Source organism: Syngnathus scovelli, chromosome 3 (assembly GCF_024217435.2).
Source record: "Syngnathus scovelli strain Florida chromosome 3, RoL_Ssco_1.2, whole genome shotgun sequence".
In the NCBI taxonomy this organism is placed as follows: Eukaryota; Metazoa; Chordata; class Actinopteri; order Syngnathiformes; family Syngnathidae; genus Syngnathus; species Syngnathus scovelli.
In genome coordinates, this window is record NC_090849.1 from 25044262 (window position 1) to 25062637 (window position 18376).

Sequence of the window (18376 nt, forward strand, 5' to 3'; positions counted from 1 at the left end):
TAGCTTTAAATGCATCATGCGATGGCAGCAACTGCTCGCGCAGCAGTGCTAATCTTTTATTTGTCTAAGTTAATATGACAATTAAAATAAATACATAAATTAACATTTCGCACAAATATTTGAATACATTACAATATTTTACTCGAAAAAACTGGAGAACGTTTATGCTCGTGTTCTTTAAGTAAGCGCTCGGGTTCTCAGCTGTTATTTTGATTGTGCCGCCCTCTCGTGGACATTGTGGGAAAAAGAGGGAAGACGAATTATGTTACTGGATCGCTTCAATTAGGAGGACGTCTTATGACTGGAAGTACAATCATTGTTCCAATGAGGGTTTCAGGCGAAGGAGCCATCCGATTTTTTTCGCAGGGCACATTTAGACTAACTCTGCCTTGAATGAGAGAGTCTTTGATTTAAGGAAACACTTGTGCGTGTTGCGTTTGTCAATCGAATCTTTATTTGATTGAACATGTTGTGCATGTTGTGATTCAAAAGGCATAAATATATAGAAAAAGATGACGGAGGATCACAGCTAGAAATGTACAAAGAGACGCAAAATCTTTACAATCAGTGACGGTACGACTAACACCAACGAGTGCACGCCAGCTTTGACTGGTCTGAAAAAACATTCACTGAAAAGCCACACGGCAAATGAACCCGTACAGACCTTCTTAATGCACCTGCATTCCAAAAAACAGCAAGCCTTCCCTTTGGATGCCACCTAGCCCCACAATATAGCGAGTGCAGCAGCATCACCGCGGCAACCGTGACCCTCCCTCATCAGCACTGTATTAAACAAAACCAGTAGCGATCCTCCGAAAAGTCAAGCGCAGCGGTACCGCGGGGAACGAGAGGCCGGCCGGCAGGCAGGCAGGCAGGCAGGCAGGCAGGAACGGGCCGGGCCGGGGCGGGCCGCCCGCTACTGAACCGTCGTCACGCTTTCATCAAGAACGGTTTGAAAGTGGCACAAGGAACGTGCAAACCAACATCAGATTAAAGTGCACACAAGTCAAGCTGCAACAAGCGCAATCATTTGTCAATAGTGACACAGAAGGGAAAGAAACGATTGAATACATGGAGCAACGCAACGTACGAAGGAACCGCAGTGATTATTGAGAAGGCACGCACATACGTACATACAGTCCACACTCACGCATGCCAGCATGCTCAGGCACAAGCGTTTAGTAGGGGATCTGGTTTTGGTAGTACTGGATCATGTCGTACGTTCGACTCCTGCGGGGGAAATAACAAAAGACAATTGGCCTACAGCAAGTCCGTTGAACTTAAAAGAGAATGCAGAATGCGAGCGGCCGACCTGCTGCTCAGGAAGCAATTCTGGATGACTTTAATCATGAAGGCGGCTGCTTCTTTCTCACTTAAACCGGGGTTGAAGCGCTGCCTGCAACCACAGCAGCCAACCTTTTAGGCCAGTACGGAGTGTTCACAGAACTAGCGCCGCGATATTAATGTTCGTAGCTTAGCTTAGCTTAGCTTAGCCTAGCCCGTCGATGGCGTTTCCCATCATGTACGTGCTAGCACGACGCAAGAAGATTTTTGAGGGTCAAGCTTTTTGCAAAATGTCAAGTTTGACCATGTAGTGCTGATATTTGCTTCATAGGAAATCTTTGGCTAAATCAACTGAATAAGAGTAACTCACTTGAGCAACTTGATGGTTTGCCCTCTGAAACAGGGGAGCCCTGTGTCCAACATGAGGTTCACCAGGGAGACCACACCATCCATGTAAGGTCTAAATGGAGCAGTTTGTCAGTGCCATCGTCGCGGCGGTGACAGGAACTAGTTTTGGCACAGGAAGTAGTTTTGACTCACCTGACTGCGAGGTAGCCCCTCACGCACATCTCCATGAACCACTTGAAGGGCGTGGCCTCCATCTTGCCCCCCATGATCATCACCATCTCGTCCGTCAGCTTGATGTCGGGTTCCCAGCCCAGGTTGCCGCCGGGGGAGCTCTCGAACATGAAGCCGAAGTCTGCCAAGGCGCATCAAACTCTTACGCCGAGGCCACTTTGCATTCAAAGAATTGGGCGGCTGGCGGATGATGAAAAGTGCCCGTTTGCAAAATTGCTAATCCATGCAAACAGGCAACCTACCGATGTGGATGAGGTGGCCTTGGCTGTCCAGCATGATGTTGCCGTTGTGCCGGTCTTTAATCTGCAGCAGGAAGAGCAGCAGGCTGTACGCCGCCATGCTACGAATGAAGTTGTAGCGCGCCTGCAAGGACAGGGACAAGGACAAGGACAAACGCAAACGCAAAGCGGTGGGTGAGGCTCTACCCTGTGGGACTGACTGCTCACATGCGCGCGCTACCTTTTGGAACGCCAGCGTGGATTCGTCGCCGTACTGGTTGCGGAAATAATCGTACATGCCAAAGTCCGTTTGCCGGCCGAGCTGATCCCGGGACTTGCAGTCGGGAATGCACTCGATCACGCCGCACTGGCGTTAGAGAGAGCCAGAAAATAGAAGCAATTTGACACAAGCACCAGCAAGTTGATTCAAAGTCATCACTTTTTGAGCAGCTCTCTTACTCCTGGAGCTGTGGCCACCACCCTGTACGGGAACACATAGAGGTCCAAGCCCACCAGCTGGAAGATGTTCTTGAACAGGCTGATGATTTGAAGCGCAAGCATGTCCTAAACACACAAACGACATTTGTAAAAGGTAAAAAGTAAACGGCGGGAAATTTCGAGCGGGCTCAGTACTTGTCGGCAGTCGTCGCCCACTTTAAAGATGGCCGCCTGCCAGCAGATTCGCTTGGCCTCTTCTTGGCTTTTCTCCTCGTCGGCAGAGTCGGAGCGGCAGCGCAGACCTGAAGGGAAGACAGCCAGCCGCAAGCCATATTCTCTCTCTCTGGCTCGCTCACCTTAAAGCCGCAATGACGCGCGTTTCGAAGCTACGCAGACGAATGCGCAACTCCAGACTATCTCGGAGGACAATACCTTCTTTTTCCAGCTCGCTGACGCCACATCTCTTGACTTTGAACTTGGCCAGGTAGGGAGCTTTGGCAGCGCTGGACACATATTTGACGAGGTGGGTTCGGTTGTCACTTTTTGATGTGTGCGCGAAATGAGCGTTCGTTCAGTGGCAACACCTTTGCATGGGGGTCCCTGATTTGTAGTCTATATCCAACACGATGGCCTCCGGGTTGCTGGGTAGATAGCAGCCAGGCTGGACTTTGATTTGGGATAGTGCCTCCAGGCAGGCCTTCTTCCGCTCCTCCCCTTTGGGAACAGGTCTGATTGAGACAAACAAAGTACGGAGAGTGAGCGAGCGAGCGAGCGAGCAAGTGCGGCTCTGTCACAGAATGACTTGACGCCGCGGGTGACAGCTCGCCTCTGTTGTTGTTGTTCACATTCACCTCTGGATATTTGCCATGCCACGATTGGCCTAATGAGAACTGAGGGGACTTTTGTCATCCCGCCGGAGTGGGACAAATAACGAGCTCTGGTGAGCTGCTTCCAATCAGCTCAAAACATTGGAACACACGGGAAAAGAAAGGCTCGATAGTAAACAAAGCCAGTTTTGAAGAGGCCTACGCCTCTGCTCTTCCCGGCTTCTTTAAACGTACTTGATCGTGGCTGACACGTTGGTGACCTCATTGAAAAAGTCAAACTCTCGCTGGTAAAAGTCCTTGGCTGGTCCAGACAAGCCGCCTGTGATCTCCTCCACCATTTGCTCCAACAGCTCGCCAATGTCGGCTGCAGGGGAGAGGGAGAGGATTGAATTTTCACGTGCCCAGTTGGTTGTGAGATGAGCGTTCTCTTACGGTCTTTCTGGTGGGCCTCTTCATCCAGGTAGATGTTGGTCTTCATGTTCCAAATGAATTGATGGGCGAGGAGCTGGGACTTCTGAGCGGCCCACAGGATGTATTCTCTCACGTAACCCATCTAGACCACCGGAAAACGAGACGGTGAAAAGGAAGCAAAAGCAACGGCCGCTGCTATGTTGGAGATGGACCGGGCCGTCATGAGCTACAGTTCCTTTGCTGCCTGCCGCCCGCAGCGACTCAAGATAAATGCCTTTTGTCTTTATTCTTATGGCTTCATATATTCACCTTGTCGTAACGAAGCGCCTGGACAATTTGCGGAATGTAAAACAAGATGGCGTCCTGGGGGAGAAAAAAAAAAAAAAAAAAAGCAGTCAAAATAAGTTCAAACCCGCCGGCCCTGAAAAGGTCAATGTGAGAGTTGCCGTGCGAGCCTACAGGCGGAAAAGAGCGGAGTACTTTGACCCCGTATTGAGCCGTGAGCGGGTGAGGCGGGTACATGGAGGAGAAGTAGGACAGTCCCGTCGGTGGATCTGCGGGCGCCCAGCACAGGATGTGACTCAGCTCGGGAGAGTCGGCGTCGATTGTGTGCCACGTCACGAGGAACTGCGGACAAATCAACCCACGTATGAATAGTTGTACACGGCGGGAATGAACGACTGAACGATGAAGGCCGTGAGGGACGTGTTGTCTGTCCTTCCTGCCACGTGGGAGAGGCTCATGATCGTGAAACGCTCTGGAAGGATTCTGGATGGAGTGGAGCATCACCTCATTAAAAGCAACGTTTTATGAGAGCTTAGCACTTTCAAATGCTAAGGTGCTACAGGTCAAAGATGTTCAGCAGGAACCATTTTGCACAAGTTGTGCACAAGAAGACTACAAAGACTACAGTCTTTCCTTGAGCGAGAGAAGACAAAAGGACGGGCAATCTTGGGTCACCGTTAAGGATTGAAGAACGCCGACAATTTGGCGGGACGACTTGAGGCAAGGGCCTTTGCTCTGCTCGGTCGAGGAGGCCTGCTGCCATCAAGAGCTCACCTTGACTGCCTCCGGGACGTCGCACACAGCGGCTGGATCCAAACGCACCAGACGAGTCACCTCCAACACAATGGCTTCGGTGTGTTTAAACCTGAGGACAAAGCGACAACTGTGAGTAAATATAACGCCGAGCTCATCTTACAAGCTTAGACACGGGCATACCTGGCTGGAAGCTGCAGCGCCAGGTACGGCGCAATGCTCCACGCCAGATTGACGTTATCCTTCCACTGTTTCTCCGTCAAGCTGATGTATTTGGACCTCCAGTTGGTGATGCTGGTCTCCACAGACTGCTCTGTGGCGATGGCCAGCTCTTGAGTCGACAAGGGGTTGTACCATGTGGTCAGACGCTCAATCTCGCTGGCCTACGGTACGGCACGGCACAGGAAAGACAAAGCGGTGAGTTCATGCTTTTTTTTGGGGGGGGAGGGGGGAATACGACCTTGTGATCAAATAGAAATACCAGTAAAGCCAGTAAAAGGGTACGACGTTTCATGTAGTACTTGTGCAGTTGAGAGCCTCGGTTGCTTTTTTTGGAGAGGCCTTTGACGTTACAGGAGAAACATATCAGCAATGTTGTTGTTTTTTTTTCTTTTGACACAGCGTGATTTGCTTTCTCCACCTGATTTCTTGGATATGGTGGACATCCCGGAGGACAGAGGGTAGGTGTTAATCCATCCCTGAGCCACCTGCTGCCTCTGACCCACGGCCGCGTCCAGGTTACTGCGGCTGTCCGTCACCCCCATCACTGTCAAGCTGTTCACCGACATGTCTTGTGGATCTAAACAAATCATGGCATCACTGGAGGAAAGAAGACAACACCTGCACAATCCCGACAGAGCTGTTTTGAAAAATAGCTCCTTGAGCTTGATTGAACATTGATTGATCCCCGGCGGTGGGGAACTTCAGGCCCCAGCAGTATTCATACCACAGAGCGGGTATACAAAAGACACACAGATGGCATGAGCGCAACTCAATCGGGGAGCTGAGTGTAGTTTGCAGGCGTACCTAATCATAGCCTACTGAATAGGGATGGAAAAAGAGCAAACCCACCTGGGGGAACCAGCTGGTTGGCAGCCAGATACTTTTTGTCTGACTGCAGGCAAGCGTAGAACTTGATCATGATGCTGATGTCTTCTCTCAACCTCTGATCAGCTTGAGTGGGAAATTTGGGATCGACACTAAAACAAAAGCAAATGAGTACACCGACAGGCATGGGTTTGCTTTTTCCTGCCCTGCCCTGCCCTGCCCTGCCCTGCGACGCTCCTCTTTTCTACCTGAAATAGTCAAAAGCTGTGGAATAGATCTTCTCTCGCAGTACGTTCTTGACCGTGGCGTTGGTCACCACGTCAGCGTGCAGGAGCGTCAAACCCAGAGTGAGCAATCTACAAAATGAAGCAGAACGCCGTCATTGTGTTCAGCACGCCGTTTCAAAGCATCAGACGGCCCACCGAAATCTCGGCCCGATGGCTGCCACGTGGGTGTTCAAGTGGCTTTTGGCTCCTCCCACGCTCAGAGACAGCGACCTCTGCAGGATGGTGGTGAAAATCTCCACTTGGTCCGAGCTGCTGTATTTGGCTATTTCGAACCTCTGCACCAGAAACTGGAAGAAGACAAAGACAGACAAACAAGATAAGAGCGTCTCCCGACGCAAAAGACACTGATCACTGACCTCTATCCACAGGAAGTGGGGTATGACGTCGGGTGCGCAGGGTGCGGGCTGGCTCTCTTCTGACACAGCCAGGGGCCCCGCCTCCGCCTTGGCGACGGAGAACAAGCCCATCTTCAGCTCTACCGTCATCTGCCAAGCGCCTGCCATCTCACGCATGAACTGGACACAAAGCACAAGATTGATTCCCCCGCGTGGGAACGCTCGCTAGTCATTTTGAAGCAGAGCGCTACGCACCGGCACTTCAACGCCGTCGTGTGCAGCCAGGAGCCACTCCCAGCACGCGATGGCCGTTTCCATGCCGTGTTCGGTGAACATCTTGAGGGGCGACCAGCAAAGGTGGTGCAACAGCGGCGGGTCGCAGTCTGACGGCAAAAGGGAGGAGTCCATTCAAAATGCTTTTACAGATCCACAGCGTTTGACAGTGCGGAACCGGCTCACTTTTGGTGATTATTAGCAAGGCTGCCATCTTGAACATGGCCCGCGTGAAAGCCTCCGGATCTCGGCTGTCCAGAGCGCTCGTCATCAGCTCAACCATCAACTTGTTCAGGTCCGACTGACTGTGCGTCGCCTCGGAAAACTGGATCATACCGGCAACCTGATAACAAAGGCCTTTAGGATCTTTGATAGATTCTCGCAGATCCCAGCAATAATAAGAATAATGCGCTAGCACAGTGAGAGAGAGAGAGAGAGAGTCAGTGTGTTTACGTCAAGAGGAATGAATATTGCGTTTGTGGAATGGGAGTGAAGCAGCAAATGTCAAAGCGCTGCCATTTTGCCACTGTCGACTGAAAAGGACGGACGCTCACAAGCAAGCTTCAGAAAACGAACGAGTCGTGATGGGTTGCGACCTGGCAACTGGGAGCGGAACGCAACGGTTGATGACAAAGAAAATGCGGGCGTCGACTTTAAACACCGAACATGACAAAGAAACTAAAGTGTAGAATACCTCCCCGGTGTATCGGTTACGCAGGTTGAGAGAGGCCATGAAGTTGGAGTAATCTTTTTTCACACACGCAGGTCTCTCTGTCAGCTGGGTGTTCTGGAGAGGCAAACAATGTCATTTGTGCAGAGGACAATTGCGGCTCGCAAGCCCCCGCCGCCTCATTGTACTTTCGATTCAAACCAACCTGAGGGAATGCAGCCTACGGCACGGGGCAGAGGACGGCATAAGCCTTAGCCAAACAAGCCACCGAGTTTCATTGCGCCCAAGTAACCGGCAAAATCCGACCAGCCGGGTAGTTTGGCAGAGACAAATCAAACAAATGAAGCAAATGAAAGACGCAGATAGCATCAAAGCAAGCCGGAGAACACCCATGCCAAACGTCATGCAGGCAAGACAAAAATGGATTGTGAGCGCAAATCAACATTATTCCATGTAAGCAAAGAAATAGACAACACCATTAACCCAAGTAAACACATCAACATGCCAGCAAATGGGAAATGTGGCGAGCAAGCGGCCAAAGAGGACATTTGCTTTGAAAAAGGGACAAGTGGCTTCAACGCAGCGGTTTGCTAGATTTTCTACCAGACAAACGTTTAGGCTCGCTCAGCTAAGTTGGCCCAGATGCAATATTTATTGGCACCCAGCGTACGTGTGTGCGTGTGTACGTGTGTACGCGTGTACGTGTGTGTCAGACTCACGCCCAGAGTGGTACTCTGCCTGTTGTAGCCTGCAAAGTGCAGGATGCTCTCCGTGGCCATGGCCAGGCCCGTGTGCTGGGACAGACCCGACACCCAGTTCTGATGCTTGTTCAAGTACTCCTGCCCGACACACGCAAGAGAAGATTAGAAGAGAAAGAATCAATCAAATGTTCACAGATACATGCCAGTTGGTGAAAGAAAGACCTGCAGGTGTGACTTTGTGACCGAAGGGGCCCATTTCATTGCTTCTTTCAGGATCTCCCCACAGCGAGCAGCAAAGTCCTTCACGATGCTCTGAGAAGGGTGCAAATCATGGACGAGCGGGGCAAAATAAATCCATGCGACGACCGCACGAAAAGCATTTAGATAAGTAGAAGAAATAACTCGACGGGTAATTCGGAAGGTTGGGCAAAAGTACTAAAACAAATCACTGAATTAAAAGTACATCATTGTGCTGTACTCCTGTAAAAGCTTGCACAGCACTTTTATTTTGCAAATATGCGTTCGGTTGCAAGCCTACGCTATTTTGATTTGCGAAGCACTACACTAGGCGGCACAGTGCTGCCCTCTAGCGGACACAGTCACATACCTCTCTGGCTTCATACGTATCCGGTACAGTAATGCTGTATGGAGTATCTGGAATGTCGTAATAAGGCTGGTCCTTGTGGATGTCCTGAACAAGTGGGAAAAACATCACTTGAGCTTCTATTTTGCGGAACGACAAAAACGGCAGCCGAGTCCTGTCCCCGATACTTACCGCACTTAGAGACAGCGAGAGCGTCTGCAAAATGTCTAACATGGTCTTCAGCACGCGGCCATTCCAAAGCAGATGCGGGAAGCTGGTAAGAGCAGGAGACACAAACATGCATTCGTTACAAACATGCTCGATGCAGTCAAGGCGACAGGAAGAGGAAGACCACTCACGTCTCGGCCAAACCGGAAAGATATTTATCCGCCACTCTGCGGATCCGCTTGTGGGTGTGGTTGAAGTTAATCAGCAAGAATTGGGCATGACGCTCCAGTTCCTCCTCGTGCTCTTTGGTCTTTGGCTGGAAGAAAAAAAACAAAACATCCAAACGTTGCCGATTCAAATGTAAAAGGAAAAAGACACACTCACCTTGTCGGCCATCATTTGAAGGAAGACGTCAAACACCTTGTCGCCGACGCAAATGATGCACTGCATCATTCCTGATGACACGGAACAGACATTTGGGGAAGATCAAAAAGACCGCGATGCAAAAAATAAATAAATAAATAAGCCCCTACCGGATTTGTCTTTCTGAATGGCTTTGTCTTCAAAGTAGCGAAACATGACCTGGAAGCGGTCAGGATCGTTGGAGTGTAGCATCCTACAAGAAAATCAAGCAAGCAAGCAAAAAGGCCTCATTTCATAAACGTCGTTTCTTGGGAAAATTAAGGATCAAGTCTTGTCTCTGATATTCACGCTTCACTTTTTTTACATCAGCTGTCAAGAGTGTGCACCATCTGCTTCATTTAGCACTCGCTATCAGTTGGTACTTTGGGATTTTTCCTGACCTCATGTACTCTAATCTGTAGACCGAGAGCAGATAAGTGGACATGGCAAAGTCGAGCTTGTTGATAAGGGCAGATGCTTCCGGGGAGGGGTCCAAGAGATTGTTGATGGTCGCCCGCAAGTCGTTCAACTCTGCCTGGAGGAGGAGAGACGCTTTCAATATGCAAGCCAGGCGGATGGCGCTTTTCTGGGCGGCGGGCACTACCGCTGTGACGGTGTCATTTTTCAACGCAGAGTTGTACTGCAGTTCCGAGCGAAGGGGCTCCCCGCTGGGGAAGGTCAGCAGAGGAGACTTGGTGGCAATTTCACAAACACCTTCATACCACTCCTTGGGCCAGAGACCTGCAAAGAGACACGGGAAGAGGTTTTGCCACCATTTTCAGCCACGGGAACACATGTTCTGGAAAGCTGCGCTAAAGCGCTTCATCCAACCTGATCCTTCCACCGCAAAACCCATGACCACCGAGTACAACCAGAAGTCTCGAAACAGCTTCTGGAGGCGGGGCTTAGCTTCTTTGATTGGCGGCAGTCGTCTGGTCAACTGCGAATTAAAAAATGAATGAACCGACGAATGAAAGGATCCATTCCAATAATTAGTCCTGCGAGAAAATCAAGAGGAGAATCAATCCATCGTTAGTCTCACATCTACGTATTTTGTATCCCCAGACCAGAGAATGAATAGCTGAAGAGAGTTCAGGCAAATGTTGTTGAGTCACCGGACTTTTGGGTCTGTTTGATCTGGTCTATTTGTTTAGGAGGAGACCACGTCAAAGTTCAATTTGCTCTTCGATTCACTGCTCGCGTCCCGTAGCAAAACACAAAACAGCACACGGCTAAGGTAAGACACCGGAGAAACGGCGACAGCTCGGAATTTGTTACGTCTCGTTTGATTGTACGTCGAAGGAGCTTTTCCACGTTGCCCCTTCGAGATGCAGTTGATAGTGAGAGTGGTCTGGGTGGCCTGCTGCCTACTGCTCAGTCCGGCGCTGGCTGCCATCAAAGACCTCACGTCACACTTTAGTCCCTCCGACCCGCAGCCCAGAGGCTTCCGAGCCACGGGGGCAGGGGACACGGACGACGTCCCCTTGGAGTTCCACAAGGAAAACACCATCACCAACGACCTGCTCTTTGACGGCTTTGAGGACCAAGATTACATTGATTTTGATAAGATCCTGCTGGCGGGCAGTGACGACTACATGTGAGTAGTGACCATTTTAGAATATTTGGGCAGTGGCATATGATTAAAAAAAAAAAAAAACAACCACCAACAACCGCACGCATGCATGCATCAACCTTTTCCAGTGAAGGAGACGAGATTGACGAGATCGCCACCCCCGCCCCGGACATCGACATCTTCGCCGAACCGTCCGACCCCAAAATCCGCCGCGCCAGACTCCTGCGCCTCTTCCACGGTCGTTCCCGCCTCCAACGCCTCAACATAGCCAACGCCCTGTTCGGGTTCAACCTCTATCGGAGTCTCCGTAACGACGTCAACCAGAGCGACAACATTTTACTGGCGCCGGCCGGGATCTCCATCGCCATGGGCATGATGGCTTTAGGAGGCGGAGCCGCCACGCAGGAACAGATCTACAAAGTTCTGGGCTTCGCCGAGTTTGTCAACGCCAGCAGCCACTACGACAACAGCACGGTGCATAAGCTCTTCAGGAAGTTGACTCACAGGCTCTTCCGGAGAAACTACGGCTACACGCTCCGCTCCGTCAACGACGTCTACGTCAAGAAGAACGTCTCGGTGAAAGACGCTTTCCGCGCCGACACCAAGGCTTATTACTTTGCCGAGCCGCAGTCGGTGGACTTTGGCGACGGGGCCTTTTTGAACAAAGCCAACCGGCGAATCCTAAAGCTCACCAAGGGACTGATCAAGGAGCCGCTCAAGAGCGTGGACCCCGATATGGTGCTTATGCTGCTCAACTACTTGTACTTCAAAGGTGAGGTGGGCCGTGGGAGGGAGGGAGGCATTTTTCACTTCCCAATAGTCAATAACTATTGCTTGCACCACCAGGCACGTGGGAACAGAAGTTTCCCAAAGAGATGACCCACTACCGCAACTTCCGAACGAGCGACAAGACGAGCGTTCGAGTGCCGATGATGACCAACAAGGGCAACTACCTGGCCGCTGTCGACCACGAACTCGATTGTGACGTCCTACAGGTGAGCCGGAGCACTCCTCCGTCCGTCCATTTTCCTTTATCGAGCCGCAGAGGCAAATCATTTGCGTTGCGTCACGTTGGCCTTTTCAGCTCCCCTACTCGGGCCACATCAGCATGCTCATCGCTTTGCCCAGGAAGATAACGGGTATGAGGAACTTGGAGCAGGAGATCTCGCCCACGGTGGTCAACAAGTGGCTCGACAACATGACAAACAGGTCGGCGGCTTCCTTCTGAAACGTCTCCACGGCACGTCGGCCAGACGTGCTGATTTCTGGAGTCCCCGCAGGACCCGTGAGGTGGTGATTCCTCGCTTTAAACTGGAGCAGAACTATGACTTGATCGTCAATCTGAAGGAAATGGGTCTCACGGACTTGTTCCAGGACGGGGCAGACTTTTCCGGAATGACCTCGGATAAAGTCGGCTTGAACAAGGTGAGTGGGAAGAAGTCGGGAGAGGAGAGACGTGGCTTTGTCTGACGCGCGCTTCTCGGAAATTCTCCTCAAGCTTAAGCACCAGGGAAGCATCACCGTCAACGAGGAAGGAACCGAGGCGGCCGCTCTGTCCCAGGTGGGCTTCATGCCCCTCTCTTCTCAGATCCGCTTCGTGGTGGACCACCCTTTCCTCTTCCTCATCTACGAGCACCGTACAAACTGCGTCGTGTTCATGGGCCGAGTGGTCGACCCGTCAAATAACTAAAGAGAAAGGCACTTCCGATCGTTCCAGCCAATGGTAATGCCGGAGGTATAAATATCAATTAACACACGTGTAAAATGAGGAGAAATGATCCAAGCGTGCGGTTCTTGCCCGGGTGCGGTCGCGCACGTTTTTTTCTGTCTCGCTGTCATTTTCAAATTATTTTTGCCGAGATATTTTCTCTGTCAAAATTCAGAGTTTAATAAACAAAACAAAAACGACAACGACAAGAAACGCCCACTACAGAAATGGAAACTTCTTGTCATTTGCAAAATGAATACGGGTAAATATTTCTCCAGTATGCAGCTTGAAGTAATACGATTTGAAAAGGCATCATCCACTCACCACAGCGATGACTGGGATGAGAACGCCGAGATTCCCAGCACTACTCGATGCCTGCAAGAACAAGAAATGCATTTTTGGTTTCTCTTAGTTTGATTTGCGATCGGCGCAAATGTGTCCACGGGCATACTTTGAGCGCTGGCCCCTTATCTGACGCCCGCTCACTGGCTCGCTTCCCTTCCAGGCCGAGCTGGACAAAGAGTTCCAAAAGGTTCATCATGAGTTCATCCACCAGCTGCTCCCCCTGCAGGTTGGCCGCAATGTTGGCCAAAGCGTTGATGACAGCTAGCGAGCAGTGCCTTGTGAGGAAATACAAACAAGGCCAGCGTGAGCGAAGGCATGATCGACGAGCAACCTGATAGCAGCAGCAGCGGCAGCAGCAGCAGCAGCAGCAGCAGCAGCTTGTTTCGGTAGACGTGCCCTCTGACCGGTAGCCGTGATCTCTGGAGTCTTTCGTAGCCGAGTAGACGACTGAGCTGGCCTTCACGCTGATTTGCTGGAATAGGTTCCACACTTCCTGGTAGATGTATTGCTAGCGCACAGAAAACACGGCTAGACTATTTCCAAATATTCAAACAGTCGTACAAAAAGGAAATAAGAAAAAAATTCCTGGAGCTACATAAGAGCACTCACTCCGCTCTATTTTGACTCAAGTCCAATAGGCGGACGGGTCTTTTAAGTGGAACAAAAGAGGACACACAGGCAGACGGTGGCCGGCCGGGACTCACGTTCCCTGTGATGACCATGCAGCCCAGCTGGTCTATGATGAGTACGTCCAGCTGGGACGGAGGTTGACAGAACTTCTGCTGCAAGATCTGCAGGATGTGCTCCATCACTTTCGGCGTGTCTCTCAGCGCCACGGCGATGTGGCCCAGCGTCCGAATGGTGTGATCTGGGATGAGGTGAGCGTCCCTGGGTTTTGGGTGGGAATGGGAGCTTTGAAAAGAACAACGGTCCGCACCACCGCTCACATTTGACGCCGATAGACACGTGACTCACTTGTCATTCTCCTGCGAAATGTACAAGCGGTTCGACAGACTGGCCAGAAAGGCCTCCACGATCACGTTGTCCATGGTCAACCCAGCTTTCAGGCATCTGGGCCGACAAAAGGTTTGCTCGATCGTTTCCTCTCCACTGAGCTGGAGCTTCTCGCGACCGACCTGCAAATGTTGTCGATGGAGATATCTCGGAGCTGCTCGTACATGGATTGTTGGTCCTTCTTGCTGGACAGAATGTTGACTGTGGACTGAGCGTGCTCATTGGTGACGTTGATCCGGATTTCTCCGGTGCCTGGATTTCAAACAAGACACCTGGACTTTATTCTGTTTCGTTATAGTATTTCGACATGAACTGGAGAGAAGCGCTATGTAGGAAAACACCTTTGACTGTTTTTAAGCGTCGCCGCTCTTCAGTCCTTCTACGACAGTTAAGCTCATCAAAACGTTACCCTGAACTTTCCTACGGGAGTCCGAGGTGCGCTCGTCGCATTGCGTCTACAAAGTCAGAGGCGATGGATCGATCGCAGCGGGCGACGTATCTTTTGCCGCTGGTCAACGAACGCTGTAATCGGTGTCGCCGTTTAGCCTGCACGCCAGAGTTGTGCTACCTGTGCTGCACTGGCTGTGGTACTTGTAGAGTTTTATGATGACGGGTGACGGAACCACCAGGAAGTCCCTGAGGGATGTTGTAGCAGAGTGCGCCACCACGGGAAACCTCTCACAAAGACGCCCCAGGCCCTGACAAGCACAAGCACAAGCACAGGAACAACAGCAAAACAGTGAGAGAAGAAGAGCGCCAGCGCAAAAATAGAGGAGGAAAACTCAAGGCCCAAACTGATCATTTTTAGCTTTGTAATGGCAGAATTGGCATATTCGTCAAAGATTCTTTGCTTTATTGAAAATGAACTTGGCATTATTGATGATTTGAGCAGCACAATGGTTTTACCTGCAGGCAACAGATGAGCAAGGGCATGTGAGCCATGATGACTTTACTGGAGGTTTTGGACTGCAGCTTCTCCGTCAATTTGCTGCACAGGTTCTCAGCTCCTGTTGAAACCACATTGCAAGGGGTCGAGCGGAAACAAAGCGCCCTGGCCCGCCTCCTAACCAATTACCTTGCTCATCTTTGACGGCCCACACCATGAGGTCCACGCAGGCTGCGTTGGCTTGGCAACGCAGCTTGAGGGGGCTCTGTTCCCCCGGCAACCCCCCCGCGTCACGAAGGATGCGCTGCAACTCCGATTGGCTGCTGCTAAATTGTTCCAGGACAAAGTCGTGGACTTCCCGCACGAAGGCCGCTTGTAAGGCTGGGATCCGAAAAGCAGCGCAAAGTCAAACGGCTTCAAAGGAGGATTTCGGATGAAGCGCGACTCATTTACCGTTCATGTTGTACAGCGTGTCCCTCAGCATTTTGAACACGCACACGTAGAGAGGGTCACTGAAGGTTTTGTAATGGAGGTGGCTTCCGGGATTGGACTTCAGTAAAAACAAGAAATCAACAAATCACTCGATTGACTCGATTTTGTTTTTCCTTCTTCCCTCTCGGCAACGCGTATCCCCTTTACCTCCGTCACTTCAGCCACGGTGGCGTCGAGGGTTTTCAAAAAAGATTCGGAAACAAACATCTTCACCTGAATGAAGACAGCCAGAGGAAAAGACTTTGGGGGCGCGCTGAGCACGTTTGGCCGGCATCAGCGAGGAAAACGGCGGACGCAAACCATGCTGAGGAGCTGCCTGAGCCCATCCAGCGGCACCTCAATCTCATTGTCTCCCGCTCCCAAGAAGAGAGGAGACACCGAGAAACTGGAGCCGACTGTGGAAAAGTAGTAGTCGGGATCCACCGCGCGGCTCCCGGGGAAGTAGGAGGAGCCTGGAACGACACCCAACGGTGGAGGCTCTGAGGAGAACCCGCATACAAAAGCATTTCTACCTTCAAAGTAATGAGGGCCAGGCGTGGTGGGAGAGCAGGGCGAGTGGCCTCCTGCATCAGCGCAAACCTGAGACAATAAACCCGCTTTCAAGCTCAAGCCCACGACACCAAAATCAAAAGTCAGTCGCCTGTACGACCTGTGCGGCGGCGGCGGCGGCGGCAGCGGACGGGTCGAGGTTGGCTGCAGCGCGACGATGGCGCAGCGTGTCGCTCTGGTACACGGTGGTCAGCAGGGAGTTGGGAATGATGGAGCGGAAGTCATTGAAGGATCGGCGCCGCACGCCCTCCGTTTCCTCCGCCACGCAATGAGTCCGAGGCGAGTGTTTGGGGAACAACTTGGACAAGAGGGCTTCGTCGGTGACGCTGTAGCGGCCAAACGCTCGCGTCATGCCCAATAAGCTGGGCACCGTGTACCTGCACAGGTACACTACAGATGGAGAGCGAGAGAGCGAGAGAGCGAGAGAGCGAGAGAGAGACTCTCAGGGCTTCTGAAGGCCGGACTTGCCCACCATCAGTGATCCATGCGTGTGCTCATACCTTTGTCATGATTATCAGGCGTTTGGCACATCTCCAGCAACGACTGCATGACTTCCATGATGGTGTTCAATATCTGCAAAAGATGGGGGAAATCGAAGCATACAGTACGATTGGGTCATCCCCAGATTTTGCAGACTCACCTCTGGCCTGTTGTCTCGGTCCCTCTGAGCCACATCTGCTAAAAGAGTCACTAAACAGAAGCTGAAGTTTTCGGCGACCGGCAGGAACTCTGGAGAACAGGTGGCGACGCACAGAAACATCATTCATTCATTCATTCGAGGAAAAAAACAACAACAACAACAACAACTCGCAGTAACAATCTACTCAACCTTTGCAAAACACTGCCTTTTAAAATGACCAAATCAATAAAGAAGTTGAACGGAATGGGAGACTTTTCCGCATTGAACAGAATATTGGCCGTCCGGAGGAGTTCCGATAGCACGAGTCTGCGTGGGCGGATCTGAGCTGCCGTAACTGACGTCATGTCGTATTTCTTTAGCGGTCGGAGGAGGCGGAGACCCTCAAGCCTCAAAAAATGGACATTTCAGCCTACAAGAACGTGACTATTTGAGTCATTTGATTCTAAAGCATACATACATACATACATACATTTGGGGCCGTAACAATGGCATTGGTTCCCTGGTAAGAGGATTGTCCTCGCTCACCCTTTCCTTTCTTTCCCAAGCCTTCTTCGATCCACTGGACACGTGGGAGGCCTCTCAGTAGGCTCAGCAAGTAGGGAACAAGCGTGTCTTTGTGCTGTTGGTGCCAGGCAAATCGTTACACGCCGATGAAAACAACCGCCGCACAACAATAGGTGAGAGAGAAATATGAAGTGGGAAAAACACTGCAACGCGGAAACAAACGTTTACAGGGAATGAGATGGAGGATTCCGAAATGTCAATGCAATGATGGATTGAAAAGATGACGAGGTCTGATGCGCGCGGTTTCATGAGATGAGAGGGATACGCTTATGGCGGGGTCAAAGCAGTACAATAGCGCCGTCAAGGTACAGCACCACTAAAGCCAGCGCCGACCTGTAAGCCAGACTCCACTAAAAAGACAGCCAGGGCCACGACGGCGTCGATGCGGCGCACGTCGAGTGAGAACACGCCTGGCGACTCCGATGGACACATACATTGTAGCCGCTGAACCTAAAAGGACACAAACCAATGGATTATTGGCACATTTGGGAGCACTTTGACGCAGGATGCAGACGCGCAGCAGCACACATTAGAGCGTCCCCTGCATGTACGTAAGCATTGTACATTTTGCTCCCAATTCAAAGTGATGACACTTACAGCAGACATTTTCCCATTCAAAATGTCACTTCTCATAGAGTGTGGAGTTCTTTTTGATCCTTACATGTGCTTTTTTTTGTTTGGAGTTTTTTCCCCTCATCGTGTCAAAAGGTGTCACGCAGCCAGCGGACATTTTTAGCCCACAACGAATGTTAAAGTTCCGACAGTGCAGCCAAAACAGCCTTCGCGACAAAACACGGTTCCTTCCCTCAAACCTGTTTGACTGCAGTGCTTCCCAACACGGACTATCGATTGAGTCTCTGCGGTGCAACGCCAAACGAAACGGCTCTTTTGCATAGCTCGCAGAGAAGCGCAAAGTCAATGAAAGCTGGATTACAGGCAATCAACACCGGTTAAAAGTCAGCTAGTCATCCGTGGAAGTCGCTCGCCTGGAGTGCGGAAGCGGACAAGCGGACCTTGTTTGCCGTGTTGCTCGAGAGCGAGCGAGCATGTTTCCGCTTCCAGCGAGACATGTTGCTGCTGCTGCTGCTGCTGCTGCTGCTGCTGCTGTGCCCTCACCTTTTCCACCGGTGCTGGCTGGTGTGCGGCCAAAGAGCGTGCCAGCGACAGGACTGTGTTGAAATAAAAGCCTCTGTGGTCGCCACCTCCTGTCACCGACATGTTTACCTCCCTCGGCAAGCAATTCTCCGCGGCTCGGCGCGGCGCGGCGCGTCACGTCACGTCACGTCACGTCACGTCAGGGAGGGGAGGGGGAAACAGGCGAGTGAGAAACGGACGCCCGAACTC

At 51.3% G+C, this 18376-nt stretch overlaps 2 protein-coding genes across 4 annotated transcripts; one reads left to right on the forward strand and one right to left on the reverse strand.

Moving 5' to 3' along the window:
• Positions 1-431: 431 nt before the first annotated feature.
• LOC125993776 (phosphatidylinositol 4-kinase alpha) lies at positions 432-18317 on the reverse strand. 3 transcript variants are annotated; one of them, XM_049762654.1, is made up of 54 exons: positions 18149-18316; positions 17366-17482; positions 16994-17087; positions 16469-16557; positions 16329-16401; positions 15929-16218; positions 15792-15858; positions 15580-15731; positions 15427-15492; positions 15241-15337; positions 14977-15168; positions 14808-14908; positions 14470-14599; positions 14024-14153; positions 13863-13958; positions 13592-13775; positions 13292-13395; positions 12994-13162; positions 12867-12917; positions 10093-10201; positions 9866-10002; positions 9663-9796; positions 9393-9475; positions 9244-9314; positions 9051-9175; positions 8884-8965; positions 8716-8799; positions 8331-8420; positions 8127-8246; positions 7432-7524; positions 6924-7080; positions 6720-6847; positions 6486-6644; positions 6265-6416; positions 6091-6198; positions 5867-5994; positions 5436-5594; positions 5277-5356; positions 4979-5178; positions 4817-4907; positions 4217-4384; positions 4067-4120; positions 3779-3899; positions 3581-3710; positions 3104-3247; positions 2952-3022; positions 2715-2821; positions 2541-2645; positions 2323-2448; positions 2106-2226; positions 1825-1984; positions 1655-1744; positions 1313-1396; positions 432-1230 (listed from the first exon to the last, which is right to left on the reverse strand). In XM_049762654.1, exons 1-54 carry the CDS (start codon positions 18248-18250, stop codon positions 1179-1181), a joined length of 6327 nt encoding a protein of 2108 aa, XP_049618611.1. In that variant the 5' UTR covers positions 18251-18316; the 3' UTR covers positions 432-1178. The 3 variants fall into 3 exon arrangements, with proteins under 3 accessions (XP_049618611.1, XP_049618613.1, XP_049618612.1); XM_049762656.2 differs by lacking the exons at positions 15792-15858; positions 15929-16218; XM_049762655.1 differs by lacking the exons at positions 432-1230; positions 1313-1396; positions 1655-1744 and having other exon boundaries at positions 1895-2043; positions 18149-18317.
• On the forward strand, positions 10468-12706 carry serpind1 (serpin peptidase inhibitor, clade D (heparin cofactor), member 1). Its single transcript, XM_049762718.2, has 6 exons — positions 10468-10858; positions 10963-11606; positions 11681-11829; positions 11919-12043; positions 12115-12259; positions 12333-12706. Exons 1-6 carry the CDS (start codon positions 10590-10592, stop codon positions 12522-12524), a joined length of 1524 nt encoding a protein of 507 aa, XP_049618675.1. The 5' UTR covers positions 10468-10589; the 3' UTR covers positions 12525-12706.
• Positions 18318-18376: the final 59 nt, after the last annotated feature.